The following is a 20,870-nucleotide window of genomic DNA, read 5'->3' as shown; positions in this document are numbered from 1 at the left end:
CCAGTTTCAATCTGAAGCTAAAGTCGTCAGCTCAGGGGTCCCCCAGGGCTCTAGTTTGAGCCCTATATGTTTTAATTTGTACATGGTGCCCCTGATTGAGCTTATTGCTTCCTATCAGATTAGCACAATATGTTTGCTGACGACACACAGCTTATTCTGGTCCTGGATAGAGAACTGCCTGGGGCCGAGGAAAACCTGAGAAATTGCCTAAGGGCTACTTTTGAGTGGATGAATAACAATCACCTCAAATGTAATTCCGGTAAGACGGAAATTTTGCCGTTTGCCTCTCAAAATCTGTTTTCCCCGAAAGACTGGTGGCCTGATGATGCTGAAGCCCCCTCAAATACCATCTCTTCTGCTCGAAATTTGGGCATTAAATTCGATGGCCAGCTGTCTTTTAAACAACAAGCAGTGGCTGTGGCCGGCACCTGTTTCCATATTATTAGATCCTTGAGGAAGTTTTTTGACCTTCTTCCTTTGTCAGCAAGGAAAACGGTAGCAGTGGCTTTGATAACATCTAGACTGGGCTACTGCAACGGCCTGTATGCAGGAGCAAATAAGTACATTCTCCACAGGCTGCAGATGGTCCAGCATGCAACTGCCCGTTTAGTGCTACCCTGGCCTCGCAAGTCATCTGCTTCGGCAGCGCTTAAGGCGCTTCATTGGTTACCGATCTGTAAACGGATCCTGTTTAAGATTCTTCTGATTACCTTCAGAGCCTTCCAACAGCAAGGGCTATCCAATGGGTTCAAACGTTAGCAGCCCATGCGCTGCCTGATGTCTGCAATTCAGAACTTGTTGGTAATACCTAGATTTAAGCTGGCAACCAAAGGTGGTAAATCTATTTTCCTTCTAGGCGCCAAGGCCTGGAATAAACTCCTGCTGCAGCTCTGATCGATGCCCAATAAGAGTCACTTTAGAAAGGCACTTAAAACATGGATGTTCTCCCTCACTGACGCTGCTTGTAGAGCACTGGTGTAAAGTATATCGTGACTAAGTTCGCCTCCATTTCCCCCCAACCTATTCCACCTGAGTTGGTGTTGAGCGCCAAGATACTCCTTGGAGTGGTAGTAGCGCTATAAAAGTGTACCTTACATTACATTACATTACACTTTAGTGGTAGAACAAAAACCTTTTGATATCAAAGTCCGTTTGGCTGTTTTGCAGGATTTAAATGAAACAAGGAGAAGTCAAAGCAACACATAGCAGAAGCCAAACACCACTGAAGTAGAACCACCCATCCCAGCACGACCTGCCTTAATTCCAAAAATTGGGGATCTACTCAGAGAAAAGATCACGGACAAAATTGTATTTTTTCTTTTTGGCACAAAGTAATCTGCTTAAATTATAACTATTCATAGAGAACAGGAATTCTTTGAATACCTCCAAAAGAGACAATATTTGACCTTGTCCACACTCAAAAACTGTATATATTGTGTAATGGAATGGTCTCAACTTTTCTTCTGTATTTAAGAGCCATTTCATAAACGTATTTTCATGATTCATTCGGATAAGCGTTTTTTAAATGTCATCTATATGCTTTGAATGAAATGTTGCTTTAAAATGCTTACAGCATAAATGTTCTTTTTGTGTACAACCAGTACCAATGCATTTTTTATGTATTTTGGGTCGGTTTTAATACATCACGTTTAGATATGTTGTAATGTGTTTAGAACTTAGTAATGTCGTACATAATAAAGTGGAGTGAGAATAGAATAGAATAGAATATTTTATTAGCATAGTTAATTAAAACCATTGCAGTACAAAATCAATATATAAAATAGATCTGCATATTTTATTTTATTTTATTTTTATTTTGCGTGTTTGATCGCGCTGGGATTGACTCCCGAAGGAGTATCTCCGCGCCTTTGGCAGCCATAATGCAAATAACGAGTGCTGGCAGTGAATGCTAGCAGTTTTGGAATAGGAAAGTTTTTAATTGTTTCCTAAACGGGAGGAGATCCTTACAAAGTCTCAAAGTTAGTGGGAGACTATTCCATAGGGTTGGGCCAGCAACTAAATGGGCTCTATCTCCTTGTCTTGCTTTTTTTTGCTCTAGGTACACGCAGCAAGGCCTGTTCGCTAGATCTCAGAGAGCGCGTGGTTGTGTAAAGGGAGAATTTATTGGACAGGTAAGCAGGGTCCTTCCCCTGTAAACATTTGTGTATTATACAGCAGGTTTTGAACTTCAACCTCTGTTTGATGGATAACCAGTGCAGCATGGTCAGAAGGGGTTTAGAGGGGGTGCGAGGGGGCCGGTTTAGAACAAGGCGAGCAGCGGTATTTTGTACCACCTGAATCCTGGAAATTACTGCTTCATTTGCTGACAGTAGTAGCCCATTGCAGTAATCCAGGCGACTCAATACTAGAGCCTGCACCAAGGTTTTTCTAGTAGAGTCCGGCAGCAAAGGAAATACTTTCCGTAGCATCCCAATGATATGGAAACAGGAACCCACCCCTTGGTTGCCATGTTGCTTTAGGGAAAGCTTTTGGTCCAATCGGAAGCCGAGGTTTTTCACCACCTGCTTGGGCTCGGGGACTGGGCCAAGATCTTGAGGCCACCAGTCAGGGGTCCACAGAAGTTTGGCCTCACCGAACAGCATCACTTCCGTCTTAGCAACGTTACATTGCAGGAAGTTAGATTCCATCAAGTGAGCCACTGCCTTCATCCCCTGAGCAAAGGAGTTCCTAACCTCAGCCGTGAGGATTTTAAAAGGAAAGAGGAGTTGGGTGTCATCCGCATATGAAACTGGGATGAAACCATGGGACCTCATGATGTTAGCTAGGGGGGCCACATAGATGTTAAAAAGGGTAGGGCTCAAACAAGAGCCCTGTGGCACCCCCTTAGAGATCCCCAACTCCTCTGACCAATAAGCACCCAGGGTGACCCTTTGGGTGCGGTCTGTCAGAAAACTCCTCAGCCAAGCCAGCGCCTTATCTTCCAGGTCGATATTAGCTAGCCTGGTGGTCATGATGTTGTGTGACACGCCGCAGACAGATCCAACATACTTAATAAAAAATACCAGCGTATCATAAACACAGTTTCTCAATTCACTTTAAAATCGCAAAGATGCATCCTATTAAATTGACTTTTTAAAATAGGTACAGTTTTGTTTTATAATGTAGTCTAAAAATATTTAGGGTTCAAGTTATGACGTTTTCTTTTCCAGTGCCTTCATACTTCCTGTTAAATTGTCCTTGGCAATAATTACAGTTTTGTTTTATAGGGCTGACTAAACCCATTTAGGGTTAAATTTTTGGCATTTTCTTTTTCACTGCCTTCATAAATTTCACAAAGCTGCAGTTCAACTGTGGGTCCTGAGATGCAAAACAGGCGAGAACTGCTTTCCTTCTCGAGTGTATCCCTCGTTGGTTAAAGTGGTGTTTCAGCAGATGTTTTCGTTCGCCCAGCAATTTGTCGCAGGAACATAACAAGTGCAGCATGTCCTCTGGCGCTGTGCCATATTACCGGCAGAGGGAGCCTGCTTTGGTAGGGTGTTGAAATATCGATTACAAAAATATAGTTGACATAAATATAGTTGTAAAAATATTGTTTACAAAAATATCGACACCCTATACCTAAACAGGTAAGTACATAAATATCTACTCAAAAATATTGTTGTAATAAATATAGAATATCGACTTTTTAAATTAATTAAAATTACATTAAATAATAAATAAATATAAGTACTATTAACAAAATACATTACATTACTTTTATTTTTTTACTATTTAAAACAAATTAACTACACTTTTTCATTATAAACTAAATAAATGTGTACATATACTAATATTTACACATTACTTTATATAACAACAATAATACATACATATAATTAAAATATGCAATATATTATTAGTTAAAATATTTGATAGCGTAGGTGTAAAAAATACTATTCCCACTCCAGAGGGTGCAACAGTAGGGAAAGCGTTGGATAGCGTAGGGGTAAAAATTACTATTCCCACTCCAGAGGGTGCAACAGTAGGGAAAGCGTTTGATAGTGTAGGGGTAAAAATTACTATTCCCACTCCAGAGGGTGCAACAGTAGGGAAAGCGTTGGATAGCGTAGGGGTAAAAATTACTATTCCCACTCCAGAGGGTGCAACAGTAGGGAAAGCGTTGGATAGCGTAGGGGTAAAAATTACTATTCCCACTCCAGAGGGTGCAACAGTAGGGAAAGCGTTGGATAGCGTAGGGGTAAAAATTACTATTCCCACTCCAGAGGGTGCAACAGTAGGGAAAGCGTTGGATAGCATAGGGGTAAAAATTACTATTCCCACTTCAAAGGGTGCAACAGTAGGGAAAGCGTCGATAGCGTAGGGGTAAAAATTACTATTCCCACTCCAGAAGGTGCAACAGTAGGGAAAGCGTTGGATAGTGTAGGTGTAAAAAATACTAAATGTATTTACTAATTTATAAATTAACAAATCTTTATTTTTATTTAATCAATCATTAATTAAATATTCATTCAATTAAAATGTAATTAATTCACTACATTTTCACTAAGAAATTCCAGTACACACACCTAAAATTAATTAAACAATTAACATAATTAATTTACATAATTATTAATCAATTAACTAATTGAAATTAATTAACTATTATTAATTACACTATTTATATTCATTTAAAACATTAATTAATCTATTATCTTATTGTATTTAAATTACTTCCCACCCTACTCCCCTATAAACCCACAACACGCTACAGAACTATTAACACTATATTCAACATAAAATACATTAACTAATAAAATACTACAAAAAATACTACTTTGACAACCAATACTCATTAAAAATACTACATTACTTATAATTATTTAAAAAATGATATTTTTGTTAACTATGTTTTTGTAAACGATATTTATTACAACTATATTAATGTTATCGATATTACTTACCTGTCTGTTGATATTCTGGTCAAACTATATTTTTGTCATCGATATTTCTTCCTGTAGATATTTCTGCGGCGATATTTAGGTTAGTCGATATTTTTACGACGATATTCCCGCTCTGTACTGCCTGCTTTGTCTTCCAACAAGTTTGGGAAGTGTCGAGTGCAGGGTAGCAGACCCAACCTATACCTTAGAAAACACATTTTGACGGTTTTATCGTAACTCAAACAGAAGTAACTCTGTGCTGCTTGTGTTGAGTAAGAGTTCAAGGTCATCCAGCCATTTTTTCTTTTTGAAAGGGCTGCCTTATCTTCAACCCACAATAGATATTTAATTGTTTTCTTAACCAGATTTTTGAGCGTTGTGTGATTTGTTGAGGTGTCCCAAAGTTTATTTAAGCCTGTGTTTGCCAGGCTGCTTTTAAGATACTTGGCAGCTGGTGAGGAAGGGTGTTGCTCTAACTCCGTTCATAGATACTCATTTAGAGTTCCTAGTTTGAATTTCCTTACTTTATCCCAGACAGTTATATAGGCCCCTTGTCTTGCCAGAAGCTGTTGTTAAATGCCAAACTCTAGCCTGATTTGATATGTAGCTGTAATTGTGTTGTCTAGAATCTTTTACGTCTCTGCCTCTCTGTACCTCACTCCCATAGGTGATTGTTGGCAGGAGTTTAGCATGGATTACTTGTACTAGAGGTAGAAGGGAGGGCCCAGAGAGTTTGCTGTTTAATGTTTTTAACAAGATTGACAGAGCAAGCCCTTTACCTCTAATGCTCATTTTCTGTGCAGTAAACTGTCCGCTGTTGTCAATTTTTACTCCTAAGTAATTGTACACTGGCGCATCATCAATTTGTGTGTTGTTCCAATACCATAACATTGATTTTTTCTTGTTCTTGCTAATAGTCATTGACTGTGGTTTCTCCAAGTTTATAGTCAGTTCATTTGCATCCGAGTAGCCGTGTGTTGTGTTCACAAGGTGTTGTAGCCCTACTTTTGTGTGGATTATTAGGACTATATTGTCTGCGTATAGAAGACATGGAAATAGGAGCCCTCCCAGGTTGGGGGCATGAGAGTTACAACTGTTCAGGATTGGCGCAAGATCTCCTTAAAAGAGATTGAATAGTGTGGGAGCCAAGACGCAACCCTGTTTGAGGCCTTTATTGGTTGGTATGCGCCTCGACAGGAGTGATCCATCACCCACCTTTATCTGAAACCAGGTCTATGTTTGGACCCTAAAATGTTTCGATTTATATGGTCAAAGACAGCCTTGTAGTCTATAAAACAGAAATGGATGGACATTTTATTTGATTCAGCCTTGTCTATTAACATACCCATAGTTAGGATATTGGTTGTTGTCCGAACTGATTTGGCGAAGCCTGTCTGGATGACTGGAATTAAGGATTTCTCTGTGGCCCATGCCTGTAATTCCTCCAAGAGTATACCTGAAAGATACTTTGCCTCGTTTTCAATTAGGGCCACTAATCGGTAATTTTGGGGGAGAGCCTTGCCCCCTGCCTTAAAAATCAGAGAAATAATAGAGCCCTTCCAGGAGTCTGGCAGGCTGTTGAAATGTCTGATTTCCAAAAAAAAGGGTTTGAGTGCTGCTGCCCAGCTGTTTGCATCTTGTCTGTAAAGAATGGGCGGGATTCCATTTGATCCTGGAGCTCCCTCTCTTCTTCCTTTCTTAATTTGGTGCTTGATGATGCTTTGTAGACTTGTTAGTTCCACATTTAAAATTGGATTCTTACCATCTTGGTTGCTGGTGCACTTTTGAGGTGGCTGTGCTTTATGTTCTATGAAATTATCCTTCACACAATTGGGTTTTGACCTCAGGTTATTAACCATAACCTGATTAAAGTGATTTCCGAGATAGCTTGCCCATGCCTCTTCTTTAATGTTGGGTGAAACTCCGTCATGCATCTGATGGTTTTCCAAAGTTTTGCGCCATCATTCCATTTAGTGTCAGAGTGTAGTCTTGCCCACATGTTATCCTCCACAGATCTATTGGCTTCCCATTTTAATTTTTTCAATGTTACTTTTAAATTCCGTAAGTGGTCGTGCTTCCCTATGTCCATGGGGTTCTGCTGAAGTTCTCTCATCGTATGATAAATTGATTTTTTTGTACCCCTAATTTTCTCTTTATGCTCTCGCGTAAACTGTTCCATACTGCCACGGCCCAGTTTGACATATGTCTTTGGTCTTGTGCCGTAAACGGACATAGTTTTTGTAAATTGTTTCCATTTTGCAATTTCACTACATTCAGTACGGGCCCAAAAAAGCTGTTTTGCCCTTTCTATCATGGTTTCATCGGTTGCTGCTGAATATTTGATTTTGTTAAGGTTAATGGTGTAGACCGACTCTTTTGGTGCTGCTGGTAGCTCAAATTTTGGCTTCACAATTTTCAGGGCGATTTCTTGGGGACAGTGGTCGCTGTCTGTTTTTTCACCTATCTGGAATGAGGTTGTATATTGAAAGAAAGGTAATGAAATAAAAGTGTAATCCAGTATAGAACTGTTTCTTGTCGAGTGAAAAGTCGTGGCTGGGGGTCTGTCTCCAGTAAACCTTCCGTTTAGTGCTCTGATATTAAAATGTTCCAAGTCTTCTAATATCTGTTTTGCTAGTTTTGTTTGTTTGGATACTTGTAGCTTCCTTGTGACGGAATATCCCTGGTTGAATTTTGAATTAAGATCTCATCATCTGACATGATTCCCATAAGATTGAGGTTAAAGTCCCCGGTGAGCACGAGGTTTGTTGTTGGTCTTTCCCTTATGCACTTTTCCATGTAGTTATATAATTCTTTGGCAGCCTTTGTTTTCTTTTTGGGATGTGAATGTATGTGGGTATTGCACTCAGTATTCAAATTTGATTGTTTGAATGGTTTGTGTGCTGTGCCAGATTAATGTCTGCTTGCATTGAAATTTCAGTTGTAAGTGGCCTAGCCCAGGTGAGGCAGCTAGGACTCCAGCATTCACTACAGTATAGCGGTATTCCTCTTAAAGCATTTTTAATACTTTTTCATTTTCTTAAATCATTTTAAAAGCATATTCATATTGCATTTCACAAAATTAGTATACAAACATAACAGTTTTTCTCTTTTCCATATTACATCATGATTCACAATTACATTTAATTAAACCCAATGCATTTCGGGACTTCTTTGTCCCTTCATCGGGGTTCTGTTAAGAGGAATACCTTCTTTTTAGGATGGACATAGGCGTTGATCAAGGTAAAATCAGTTTCAGCGTTTCCTGGTTTTAATTACGACAAAGGAAAGTTTACTGCCAGTGACGCTAGAGAAGATGGTCCTACTTCTTTTACTGTGAATGCACTTATGGCTGAAACATAAGTTACTAGGCCGCCTTGAAGGTGCCCATATTTAGCAGTCCTTTTTGCACCAGTGAAGAAACGCAGATATCCTTGGAGGTGTGGCGGGTCTGCTAGCCATGTCTCTTGTAGTCCCACAATATCAAAGCGTTTTATATAGTCTACAGAATCTGGGTCCGATATATTAGTGGCTAGACCATTAATGTTCCACGAACATATACGTTGTAGATTATGCTTACTCTCACTTAAGCTTGGGCCGGCTTGTCAATTGTTGTTGTTTATTGTTCTAGCAAACCATCTTAGATCTAATAATCCAGTTGATGATTACTTGTCGTCACCAATCCGTCGAGTAATGCTGGATTGTTGGTCTCTACTTGTTCGGCATACCCCCACCGCTCCTCTAAGGAACGAAATTCTGGGACTATTTGCAGTATCCCGATCCTCCACCATTACCACCGGAATTAGTATTTCCGGATATCTTGGTTTTGTGAATGGGATTATTGTTATTCCCCAATTTTTTAAAATCTCGGCCTCAGCATGTATTTTCTGTGAGATTGCTGTAGTTGCCCATGTTGCTTTCATTTTTTCTCTGCCCGTACCGTCATCATCTATGAATTCGATTGAGACCAGATCAGAGGTTTTCACTTCTTCTAAGGAGGGGATATGAGATAGCAACCGTAGGATGTTGCCTCTATTAAGTGTATCATGTCTTTCTTTCGAGATGTAGTTGTAAATTTGACTTAATGATATAGACTCGACTCCTCGTGTTACTGATGGTTTTGCCTGATTAGTGGTAAGTTCTTCACGTCACTTACTATTTGACTGGGTATATGTAAATTTGGTACAGACAGTTTAACCAGTTGGTGGTTCTCTCCGAGCCAAGGGGGATAGCACGTGGATTCCGCTTTTTTTTCGGGTGCTGGTATTTCTTCTCTCTGATTAGCCCGTATGTTTACACATGGAATCACTTGAGTGATGGTAGCCAGTTGAATGCTCATTGTCGAATTAGAGCAGGTCATCATGTTGCTCTTTGGTAATTGGTTCTTATCGGATTCAGGAGATGCTTTACTGACCCCAGGTGGTTGGAGGCATATGATTTGCGTATCTTGTAGTGGGGCTTCTAGTTCTTCGCGCATAATATTTCCACGTATGTTCAATTTCACGATTATTTGCCCCTTTCTGTTTGTTTGGGTTGATGCTATTACCTCTGCAGGAGTCCCTGCTGTACTAGTGCCACCCTCGTGTTGGGATATATTTTGTTCTGCAACAGGGTTTCTCCCAAAGAGATGCATAAATCCTTTGCGGTTAGAATTTGTTTTTTGTTTTCTGCCTTTATGTTTTTTTGCGCGTCTTTGTTTAGCATTCATTTTTTTGTCTGTGTTGACTTCTGCCAAGGCTTCGGGGATTAGAGTGCCTAACGTCCCAGTTTCACTGTCCATTCTTCTTTTGGGCTTGTGGGGTAGGATGTCTTTTGTTTTGTAGTGTCCTTGTTTATTCGTTTCCAGTGTTTCTGTGTTCCGTGAGGCTTTGTTTCTTTTCCAAAAAGGCCATCAGAAGGTTGGATTTGTAGACACTGTGGAGGCCTTTTAAGTTGTATGCACAGATCGCTCAGCATTGCCGGAAGTGAAGACAGTGTATCAATAATTGGGCCGCATCCACATTCACCTCTGTCGCTCCTGTTTGCGTCTTGCAATTGACCAAGCTTATTTTAAAGAAGTGTGTTTAATGTGCCTAGCTTCCCGTCGATGGCAACCACAAATACAGCTAAAGTGTCTAGGAGCGTTAATTGAGTGTCTATCTTGTCTGCTTGGTAGTGAAGAGCCTCTACCAGGAGTTGTATTGTTTTTAGTGGGTGGGTGGTCGGGGAGTGTGTTTTGTATGGTGTTTTCGGATCCGAGCAAAATTTCCAGATCATGCCCTTATAAAGGTACAATCAACATTACCCTAATATATAGGCATAGAAATCATACCCTTATTTAGACATAGCCCATGCAGTACAAATAAAGGCATGGCTACTTCCACCCGTAACAAAAACGTCACAACGATTTCTTGGAAAATCAGCTTAAGCAGTCGGACCCAAACCTAGCCGCCATCACATTCAAACAATGGATCACTCACAGCGCTGACGAATTAGCACCCTTGTAAAACCATCACACCAAACAAGACAGCAAAAAGGCCCCCTGGTTCAACGATGACCTTAAGAAATCCAAGAAGCTATGTTGTACTCTCAAGAAAACATGGAGAAAAAACCCAACCACCGACAACATGACCACCTTCAAGGCAGCCACCCGCAAACACCACCAGCTGATTCGATCCACCAAGAAATCAGCATTCAAGAATCGACTCGACAACAACGCCTATAACAGCAAGGAACTATTCAACATCGTCAAAGAATTCACCAACCCCACCGCAGCCTCAAAGACATCACTCCCTCCCAAGACCTCTGCGATTCGTTATCCTCCTTCTTCTATAACAAAATTGCCGACATACATAACAGCTTTGAAAACAGTTCCAACGAACAATCCTCCCCACCCCCCTCAGAACCTAAACCGCCCTCTAACAACCTTAGCGCCTGGAACCCAATCACCACTGAAGACACCATTCGCCTAATGAATTCCATCCATTCTGGCTAGCCAACCGATCCATGTCCCCACCACATCTTCAACAAAGCAGACCCCATCATCACATCCCATCTCCGTGAGGTCATCAACTGCTCCTTCAACTCTGCTACCTTCCCAGAATGCTGGAAACACGCCAAAGTCAGCGCCCTCCTGAAGAAATCCACAGCAGACCCCTCTGAACTTAAGAACTACCGCCCCATATCCCTCCTCCCATTCCCTGCCAAAGTCATTGAGAAAGCCGTCAATAGCCAACTCGCCGCCTTCCTTGAATCCAACAACTCCCTCGATCCCTCACAGTCCGGCATTCGAGCCAAACACAGCACCAAAACAGCCTTCATCGCAGCAACAGACGACATCCGAACACTACTGGACAACGGAGAAACAGTGGCCCTCATTCTACTCGACCTCTCCGCCGCCTTCGACACAGTCTGTCATAGCACCCTCATACAACGCCTCAGCAACGTTGGAATACAAGGAAAAGCCTTGGACTGGATCATCTCGTTCCTCACCGGAAGAACCCAGAGAGTCCGCTTCCCACCTTTTAAATCAGAGGCCACCGAAGTCATCTGCGGCGTACCACAAGGATCATCACTCAGTCCCACCCTCTTCAATGTATACATGAGTCCCCTCGCATCCATCGCGCGACAACACAACCTCAACATCATCTCCTACGCTGATGACACCCAGCTTATCCTCTCCCTCACCAAAGACCCAAACACCGCCAAAACCAATCTACATGAAGGAATGAAAGAAGTAGCAATATGGATGAAAAACAGCCGTCTAAAACTTAACTCAGACAAAACGGAAGTACTCATCCTAGGATCATCCCCCTCTGCCTGGGATGACTCATGGTGGCCTACGGATCTGGGCTCAGCACCCACACCCACAGACCACGCACGTAACCTAGGCTTCATCCTAGACTCCTCACTCTCGATGACCAAACAAGTCAACGCCGTCTCATCCTCCTGCTTCAACGTACTTCGAATGCTCAAAAAAATCTTCCATTGGATCCCCGCCGAGACAAGAAAGACTGTCACCCACGCACTGGTTACAAGTCGACTAGACTACGGAAACACCCTCTACGCTGGAATCACAGCCAAATTACAGAAAAAACTCCAACGCATCCAAAACGCTTCAGCGAGACTCATTTTGGACATCCCTTGCCAAGATCACATTACCGGCCACCTGAAAGACCTCTACTGGCTTCCTGTCAACAAGAGAATAACATTCCGTCTCCTCACCCACGCACACAAGGCCCTCTGCAAACTAGGTCCCGAATGCCTCAACACTTGACTATCCTTCTACACACCCACCCACCAACTAAGATCCTCCAATCAAGGCCTCGCCGCAGTTCCGCTAATCCAAAGATCCACCATGGGAGGTAGATCCTTCTCGTACTTGGCGGCCAAGACCTGGAACTCACTCCCCACTCACCTCCGCCTTACAGAACCACACCTCCTTCAGAAAAGAACTTAAAACATGGCTATTGAATAAATAATGAACACCCTCCCCAAGCGCCTTGAGACCCTCTGGGTGAGTAGTGCGCTATATAAATTCCTGAACTTGAACTTGAACTTGAATATTGATTTGTCCAAGAACTCATGTACTTTACAAAGAACTACTATTCCCTTGGGGTTCTTTACTGACGCTATTATGCCTGACTTTACGTCAAACTAGGCACCTTCAAGGTATAAATATGCTTTCACTTGCCCTAGCAAGACACAGTGGTTCGAAGCAGTTTGACTATCGACTTGCCCAACGCAGCTCGCTACAGCAAGTGCTGAAGGAAGCCGACCCTCCAGTTGACGCACTGATCAAGAAGCTGTCCTTTCTCTCACTGAGGATCCAGCTCCAGTGTTTCCAAGCTCCCCTTGCGGGTCTTGGGAAATCGAGTACGAGACAGAGATACCAGATCTCCTTCATTGTAAACTAAGGTATGGAGCTGATTAGAGCCTAAGAGAAATCTTGGATAGATTCTTGGCAAAGAAAACCAAACCTATGCTATACAATACTTACTCCCTCCAGGGTACTAGACTTAGCTTAGGTACATTAGGGTAGGCGTATCTTAGAAACACCAGTTGAATATTTTAGTCATTGTTATTTATGTATGTATTTTTATATGGCTTAGAAACCATACAATGCTCTTACAGTATTATTTTATAATATTGTTCTTGCTGTATGCATTATATTTTGCAGCCTGCATCACAATTGTAGCAGTTCATTTCTTGTTCTTGAGAAAGAAGACTGTTCAATAAATCCTTTCATTGAAAACGCTGTCTCTCTATTTCTCTTTACCTCTGTAGAAACGAAGCATGCACGATAGACTGAGTGAAATTCTTATCTATTGTTTCTGTGACTCTATTCTTGGGAAACAAAGTTGTTATGTTTCTGCGGATGTCAGAAACGAATCCCTTCTTTTGTATTTGAGAACATTTCTAGTGACCTCTGAGCTAGCTGGCACTCACTATTAGGTTCAATATATTCGATAGAGACCTAGTCGACCTCACTCCTACGTCTAATCTATAGAATATATTATTCCAATGCGCAGAGTCTATTGGGAATATAGGAACTACACTACACCCTAGCCTTCTGTCTCCCAAGAAGTTTCTTCAGGGTTCACTTGGAAGGGTCCTTCTTCTTTAAAAGTTCAACCGCGACTTACTTATGGACTTCTGTTGATCCAGCGGTAGTGTTACCACACTGCATGTGGCCTCCGTTGACCACTGTGTTTTCTGCGCTACATACCTGTTCCTTTTACAAAGTATTGTGAGTATTGTGTATATCTCCAGCTAGGAGATATCCAAATGTGTTAGTGAGTGTCTTATAATAAATGCGTGTTGATATAAATGCACTGTGTGGTTCTTTTTCATTCATTCTATACATATACGATCATGTTCAAGTGAAACAAGCTGCTTTACACTCCTTCACTGAAGGCTGCACTCCACAACTACTGCTTAGAGAGATTTTTAAGGTTGTCTAAGACCACTAACATCACCAAAAGGGGGTTTTCTGGACTGATGCTGGGTTCCCACTTACATTTGTGTGCATCATATACAAGGCCAACCTCTCACACGCTATGTCACAGAAGTCTCACACTGTATGAACCTTGTAAAACCCTTCTGTTACAACTGTCAGTCAAACACTGCCTATCCCATCAGTTACACATGACAAAATCACAGACTGCATGTCCCTGCCCAGCAACTTCTTTACATATGTCAGTGTCACAGACTGCATGTCCCTGCACAGCCACTCCTTTACAGAGGACGGATTTACAGACTGTGTGTCACTGCACATCCCCTTCTTTACAGATGTCGGTGTCATATACTGTACATATTCAAAACATCCCCTCTTTTAAAGGTGTTTGAGTCAAAGACTGCCCAGACTGAGCAATCTCTCATTTACAGATGTTGAATTCATACACTCTAACTCCCCTGCACATCCCCGATGTTATAAATGTTGGAGTCACAGACTGCGAACACACTGTGCTAGAGATTTCAGAGTTACAGACTGTACGTGCCCTGCACAAACCTGTTCTATGGAACATATCCTGCACACCCCCTGCGGAACAGTTGTGGGAGTAAACGACTGGATATACCATGCGCATACTCTCTGTTACAGATGTTAGAGTCACAGACTGTGCATTCCCTATGCGAGAGATGTCAGAGTTACAGACTGTACGTGCCCTGCACACTCCTCTGTTATGTAACATGCTCTGCATACTCCCTTGGGTACAGATTTGAAAGCCACAGGCTGCAAAAACCATGCACACACTCTCTGTCACAGATGTTAGATTCACAGACCTCATCTACCCTGCACCCTACCTGTGTAACATATTTCAGAGTCCATACACACTCTCATACATACCTTCCACATCCCCTCTGTTGCAGAAGTCAGAGTCACAGCATGTTCTACTGATCCGGAAAAAGAAGTAAGAGTTTTGAAAGTAGAGCTCTCTTCCACAGTCTGCTTGTTCGGGGGGATTCAGACAGTCCTTGAACACAGTTATAACAACATTATCCCCTGTTGGCACAAATGCAAGTTTTGAGTCAACAAAAAAAAAACCTCTCAGTATGAGTTCCTGAGCAGCATGGCTAACTTGAACAAGTCTGGGTGAAACAACCAAACCAAGAAAAAGTAAGGGTTTAATGTGTTTAAATAGCTTTATTTCAGTGTTTATGCACCAAATGTCATGTTTAAGTAAAGAAAAAATCTCTCCTAAATTTTTTATATGGGGTGTCACTCTTTGCCCCTATCACTTTGATGATTACTCAATTATTTCGCTACTTTTGAACTGAAATGCTTTGATAACTTTTTCCACACTTCTACACCACTTTCAATAGCACCCAGTAGATTTCCAACCTATCATTTTATGCCAACTGTGCCACTTCATGCAAAGGAACCCTGTTTTATGCAAATCAGTACTGACCTGATATCCATGAGAACAATCCATGTTGAACTACAAGGCAAGGCACTCTCCAGAAGGGAAAACAAGGACCACAAACCAGTTACACCATTATTAGGCCTCTTTAGTGAGATAGTGAGATATATCTTAGTTAAGGGCTTCTGGCACAGCGGCTAGGGACCCAGGTAGAAATGTATGCCAGCCTACAAATTTTACCCAATCAGTCGCAGCCATGTACAAACAACGGAAGAGCATTCTGAAGGTCACAAAGGCACCTTACAACGAACCCTTAAATGGCCAGAATCAGTTCCTAATTTGTGCTGGTGTTCTCTGGTGCTTGAAACCCGGACTTATTTCCTAACAGTGGCACATATTATGACAACTCACCACATGTTGGCTTTGTTAGTCTATTTTTGAAAATATTTCAAAAAATGAGATTCTATCAAATGATGTTTTATTTTTATTTTTATTTTATATATGTACTGAAAAATAAGTACAGTGAGTGTTTCTAATCCTTGTGGTTGACAAGGAAGAGCACCATCTGTTTTTAAAATACCCCTCACACACTATGATTCCCATAGTGTCCTGCTTCATCATTGGGGTCTTCCCATCCCTCTACGGGGCGGGGCGTGCTGCTACCTGCGAACCACGCGGGACGACTTGTTGTTATGATGATAGGCTATGTGAGATATTGGAGAATTATGTGAGTGGTAGGGAGTGAAAGGATTAAGTGAAAACGGTAAAAATTCCCTGGCTAGTGGAAAGAAATAATGTATTCGCTTCCCTAGATGGAGATGTTAAAAAGGGGTTGTGGTAGGGTTATTTACCATGCCCTACTTGGTCGACCCCCTCTGCTTACTCATCAGGACCTATGTTGATCCCTACTACACTCAAGAAATTAACTAATGTATAATATAAATAATAATACCAAATTGCCTGCTCAGGTCCTTCTAACGGCTTTGGTTCACCTGGTATAGTCCCAACTCTGATACTTTTAGGACTGTAATGGTATGTAGGCTCTTCACTCTGTAATTCCCTCTTCCTTTGCCTTCTTACCTTTCACTCAGTGCCTGAACACTCCTCGGAGTAGCCATGATCTCAAGAAATCTCACTATTCATTCATTCATTCCTGTAGGTGTGCCATTGGTACATGTATCTGGCAGTGCGGACAAGGATCACAGGTGCAGTGTCCTTCTAAGAAATATCTTGGGACCTGGTCCTTATTATTTTACAAATCAACCACTGGCCAGATTGGTATGGACAGAGTGGACAGATATGTGGCATGTGACACTCACCAACTGTGTTGTTCTCCAGCCCTTTGACGCAGTGAGTGATGTCAGGAGAGCATTGCTTGAAGATACCTGAGCATTGGGTGGTGCCGGTAGCAAGACACTGCTCGCACATTAGGCAATCTGCTGGAGAAAGAAATGCAATCTAGAGATCTGAGAAACATAGTGCTTTTTCTTCAAACAAGTATGTTGCTTTAGTCTGAAAGGGTGGCACATTTACATTTCACTTGCAATATTTTAAGAATAAGGAGAAGAGAAGAAAGTTCTGGTACTCAGTGGAACACAATATAACAGAAAATAGGTAATGTTTCAGAAAGTTCCAGTTGTTTGGAGAGTAGAAAAATGGAGAAATGTAAACTCAAAAGGGTGCTTGGGGAGATACGAGAAAAAAGATGAGACAGAAGGAAGATTGTAACAGAATGAGACAGAAAGAGATTGATAAAAACACACAAATGGCTAGATCCTGGCACATAGAGACAGACCGAGACAAATACAAATAAAAAGATCTAGGGATAACTAAATAATTGATATAACCACATTTGATGATCTGGGTTGTGTCATAGAGAGAGAGTGCAGAACAGCACCATTTTGACTAAGATATTATGTTTTTCTCTCTCTGTGCTGAAGCACTTTACTCTGCCTTGTGCTACTCACTATAGTGCACAGCCGTCTCTGTTATGTACCACGTGGGTTTTGGACCAGAAGTGTACCCTTCCACTATAAGATTCTGTGCTTTCACATAATTTTAAAATGTTGTTCATTAGATCACACATGGGAAGTTGGAAAGTTTTGGAGAAAAAAAAGGGTTTATTTACAAGTGCCTTGCGCCACTTTTGCATAATTTTTAACATGGGAAAAGTGATATACACTTGGCACCCGAGGATTGTAGATAAACCCCAACATATTTAGAGTGATGCACGTACAATGCAAAGGCTTCAGTAATATTTACAAAGCCACACACAGTCTGATTTCCATAGCATTGCATGCATTTTAAATAGAAATATAAAGCAAGGGAGCTACTTGTGCTGCATTATGTTACATTTCAACCTAGGAATCTTTACATGATTGGAGCATGGGCATTCCCATGAATTCTGCTTGGATTTTGCTGCATTTCCAGATTTTGTAAGAGTTGTGAACCTGGGAATATGACGAATTGCCACGCCTTGCAAAGCAAGGCGGATTGAGGAGAAATATTTCTCTTTGTTATTTCCTCTTTCCATTTGTGCTGCATTCTGCAGCACTCACAGAAAGAGGAAAACACCCCTAGAGATTGTTTTTGTGCCGGAAGGTGATCCTTCCAGCACCAAAAGAATCCTGGCAAGAATGCACTGTAAGTGTCTGTGAATTTCCTTCTAAGACACACTGAGGACAAAAAGAGCAGACTGCAGTAAGAGGGTCTGGGGACATCGCTGGTTCTGGTAACAATATTGTCGTGATCATCTAATGGTCGCCATGATAAATGGTGCCCTGAAGATGATTGTGATCATTGTCCCAATGCAACTAAATGCATTAAAACAATCCGAAGGTGCTCGGTTTCTATGAGGTCATTAGATTACATTTTAATTGGAAGGCTAGCAGGACAAGCCCCAAGGTACAGAACTCAAAACCATAGCAAGGTCCAGTCTGGCCGAATCGCAGGAAGAACCTAAGGTACAGTTCAATACCCCCTAAAGAATACAAGTTATTTCAATTAATATTACCGATAGGCCCCTCCTAGAGTTTGTGGTTAGGGAGGGGGTCCGTGACAGCATTTACAGGTTGTCGAAAAATGAGCTAAAGAATGAACAATCGAGGGAAAGTCATTAACAAGGAAGAAGAGCGATGATATGATAAAAGATGAAGACAGCTGAGGACATTTAAACTCACATCAGATTTCTGGAGTGAATTAAGTTCTGTCCTGATCATTACTCTCTTAATATCTATGTGCACCTTAGTGTATACTCACAACAATCAAATCTGTACAAGTTTATGACCATCTCACCTCCAGTTATCAGTGCCTGGAGCATGGCCACAGCTGCAAAGATGGCTCTCATGGTGCTAGCAGAGTAAGGAGTAGGGGATGGAGTCTCTGACCTGGATCAGTTGTCTGGGTCTTCTGCACATCTATTGCTCAGGGCATGCCTTTTACACTCTCACAGAAAGGGTGGAGCACAGGATTCCTGAGTTATGTTCACAGGACATGGCTGAACATTTTGTGTGTGACTGGAAGCACTTCTCTGGTTGCTGGCACCATCCTTTAGGAATATATTGAAATAAACAGTATGACATGACATACTGCAGATTTGTTGAGTAAATACCAAATTGTACTGATGCCATGATTATAAGTGCTGAGCTCAATTCCATTCCAACAAACATATATAAATATGTGTAGGAGTCATAATTATGAATAATCTACTTAGGGGTATTTACCACGGGGTGGAATATTTCCTAGGTCAATCAATCAATCAGTCGATCAATCAATCAGTCATTGATAAATCACAGCAAATCACCTGTAAGCGTCTTGAGGCATTGGAGATATTGACTGCATCCTGGTAGTTGCTCATTTGAATATCCAGGTCTTTTCTGATTTGCTGGCGTGACGGAGTGGTCCTCAGGTGCAGAGGAAGGTTCTTCAATGTCTTGACCACAAGTGCAATAAAAATCTTCCTTTAAGTTTTTTGCTTCAGCCAGCCTGGGGGCTGTCTTTGAAGAACAGGAATGTAGATATAAGGTATCTGTGTGGATGGTGAATGGCCAGGTGTTTTTTGATGTATGCTGGTCCTTCGTTGTGTAGCGCTTTGTATGAGTGGGTCAGCATCTTGAACTGGCATCTCTTCTTGATCAGGAGCCAGTGTAATTTCTTGAGGTGGAGTGTGATGTGAATCATCTGGGGATGAGTCTTGCCACTGAATTTTACATTATCTGATGTCTCTTCAGGAGACGTGCAGTCATTCCTACTTTTAGGGTATTTTCATAGTCCACTTTGCTTGTGATGAAGACCTCTGTGAATGTCCTTCTGAATGTTGAATGGGAGCCAGATGAAGATCTTTCAGAGCATGAAAAGGGTGTGAAATTAGGCAGATCAGACTGCGTAAACCTGCTTCTTCATACATATCTCTCTGTCCAGAATGATGCAGAGGAATGCGGGCGTGGTCTGTCAGGGAAGGGGAGGGCCAAGATCTGTAGGCCACCATGCATTGTTCCATGGCAAGTTTTGTTCCTAAGAATGAGGACTCTGTCTCATCTGTGTTGAATTTGAGACAGTTGTCCTTCATCTAGTCAGCAATGTTCATCGTGCATCTGTGGAAGCTATCTCTGGTGGTAAAGGGGTCTTTGGATAGAGAGAGGATGAGCTGGCTGTGGTCAGTGTAGGAGATAATGTTGCAATCTGATGGTGTAGGCCAGGGGGTTATGTAGGTGTTGAATAGGGTGGGACTGAGAGATGATTCTCCACAGACTCAGCAGATTACTTTCTTGGGCTCTGATGTGAACGCTTCAAGATGGATCCTCCGGGATCTTCTGATGAGATATGAGGCACTCCAATGTGGTGGAGTCTATTGATCAGGATGTGATGGGAGATGGAGTCAACAGTGGCTAAAGTGTCCAGGAAGATGAGGACTGGCATGTGTTTTAACTACAGACCAGGAGGGCCCATCTGTGGCTGCAATTAGGGCTGTGGTAGCTATCGTTGCATAGGGTAATTATCACCCTCTGTTACTTTTTCAAGAACAAATGTCCCAAGAACAAGAAAACATGAAGAATCTGGGCTCATAAATACTGTGTCTCCATGTGTGGCAACAATACAAGGACCAACACCAGGGTAAAGAGGTATTTACCACAGCCAGAACGTACTGCACCCTGGATATATGTGTCTGGTTATTATTTTGTGTGGTAAATAACTCATCCCATTCTTTCATATTATCTGTAGTACTTTCTGCTAGATATGCTGTAGATTCTTCTTTTTGTTTATTATCTCATTCATAAATTCATAAGTTTTGAGTAAATGTGCAAATTGGAATTCTAAAATTTGTAACCTGAGGCTCACTAAATCATTTAACATGAAGATGCAGATAGCATGCATAACACAGACTTGTATCAGAATTATATAGTACAGTTTATCTTTTCTATTTCCTTTTCTTCCTTATTTTCTGGCTTGTTGCTCACCTTATTAACTTCAGAAACACACTGAGGAGTGCACAGCTAACACATGCTTTACCTCTTTCTGGCATTGAGGGCTGGGGTGTTTCAGAGCTGTGAATACAGATTTTATTGAAATGACATGTATATTCTCAGTTACAAATAAACTAAAACTCAGTGAAGATGGTTACCAGCCATCTGCCTCCCCCCACATACACACATCC

At 41.6% G+C, this 20,870-nt stretch overlaps 1 protein-coding gene across 1 annotated transcript in view; it reads right to left on the bottom strand.

The window, feature by feature from the left end:
• Positions 1-18,581, bottom strand: part of LOC147718133 (phospholipase A2 inhibitor NAI-like) — a 123,498-nt gene extending 104,917 nt beyond the window's left edge. Inside the window, exons 1-3 of the mRNA XM_086919206.1 lie at positions 18,512-18,581; positions 16,537-16,653; positions 14,704-14,859 (exon numbers count right to left, since the gene is read on the bottom strand). Of these exons, the coding sequence (XP_086775332.1) occupies positions 14,704-14,859; positions 16,537-16,653; positions 18,512-18,563 (325 nt within the window). The 5' untranslated portion in view covers positions 18,564-18,581. The remainder of the gene's footprint in view (positions 1-14,703; positions 14,860-16,536; positions 16,654-18,511) is intronic.
• Between the last annotated feature and the right edge of the window lie 2,289 nt (positions 18,582-20,870).

The sequence above is a fragment of the Lissotriton vulgaris genome, chromosome 4_2 (genome assembly GCF_964263255.1).
Source record: "Lissotriton vulgaris chromosome 4_2, aLisVul1.2, whole genome shotgun sequence".
Lineage (NCBI taxonomy): Eukaryota > Metazoa > Chordata > Amphibia > Caudata > Salamandridae > Lissotriton > Lissotriton vulgaris.
This window is presented reverse-complemented; position numbering and strand designations above follow the sequence as displayed.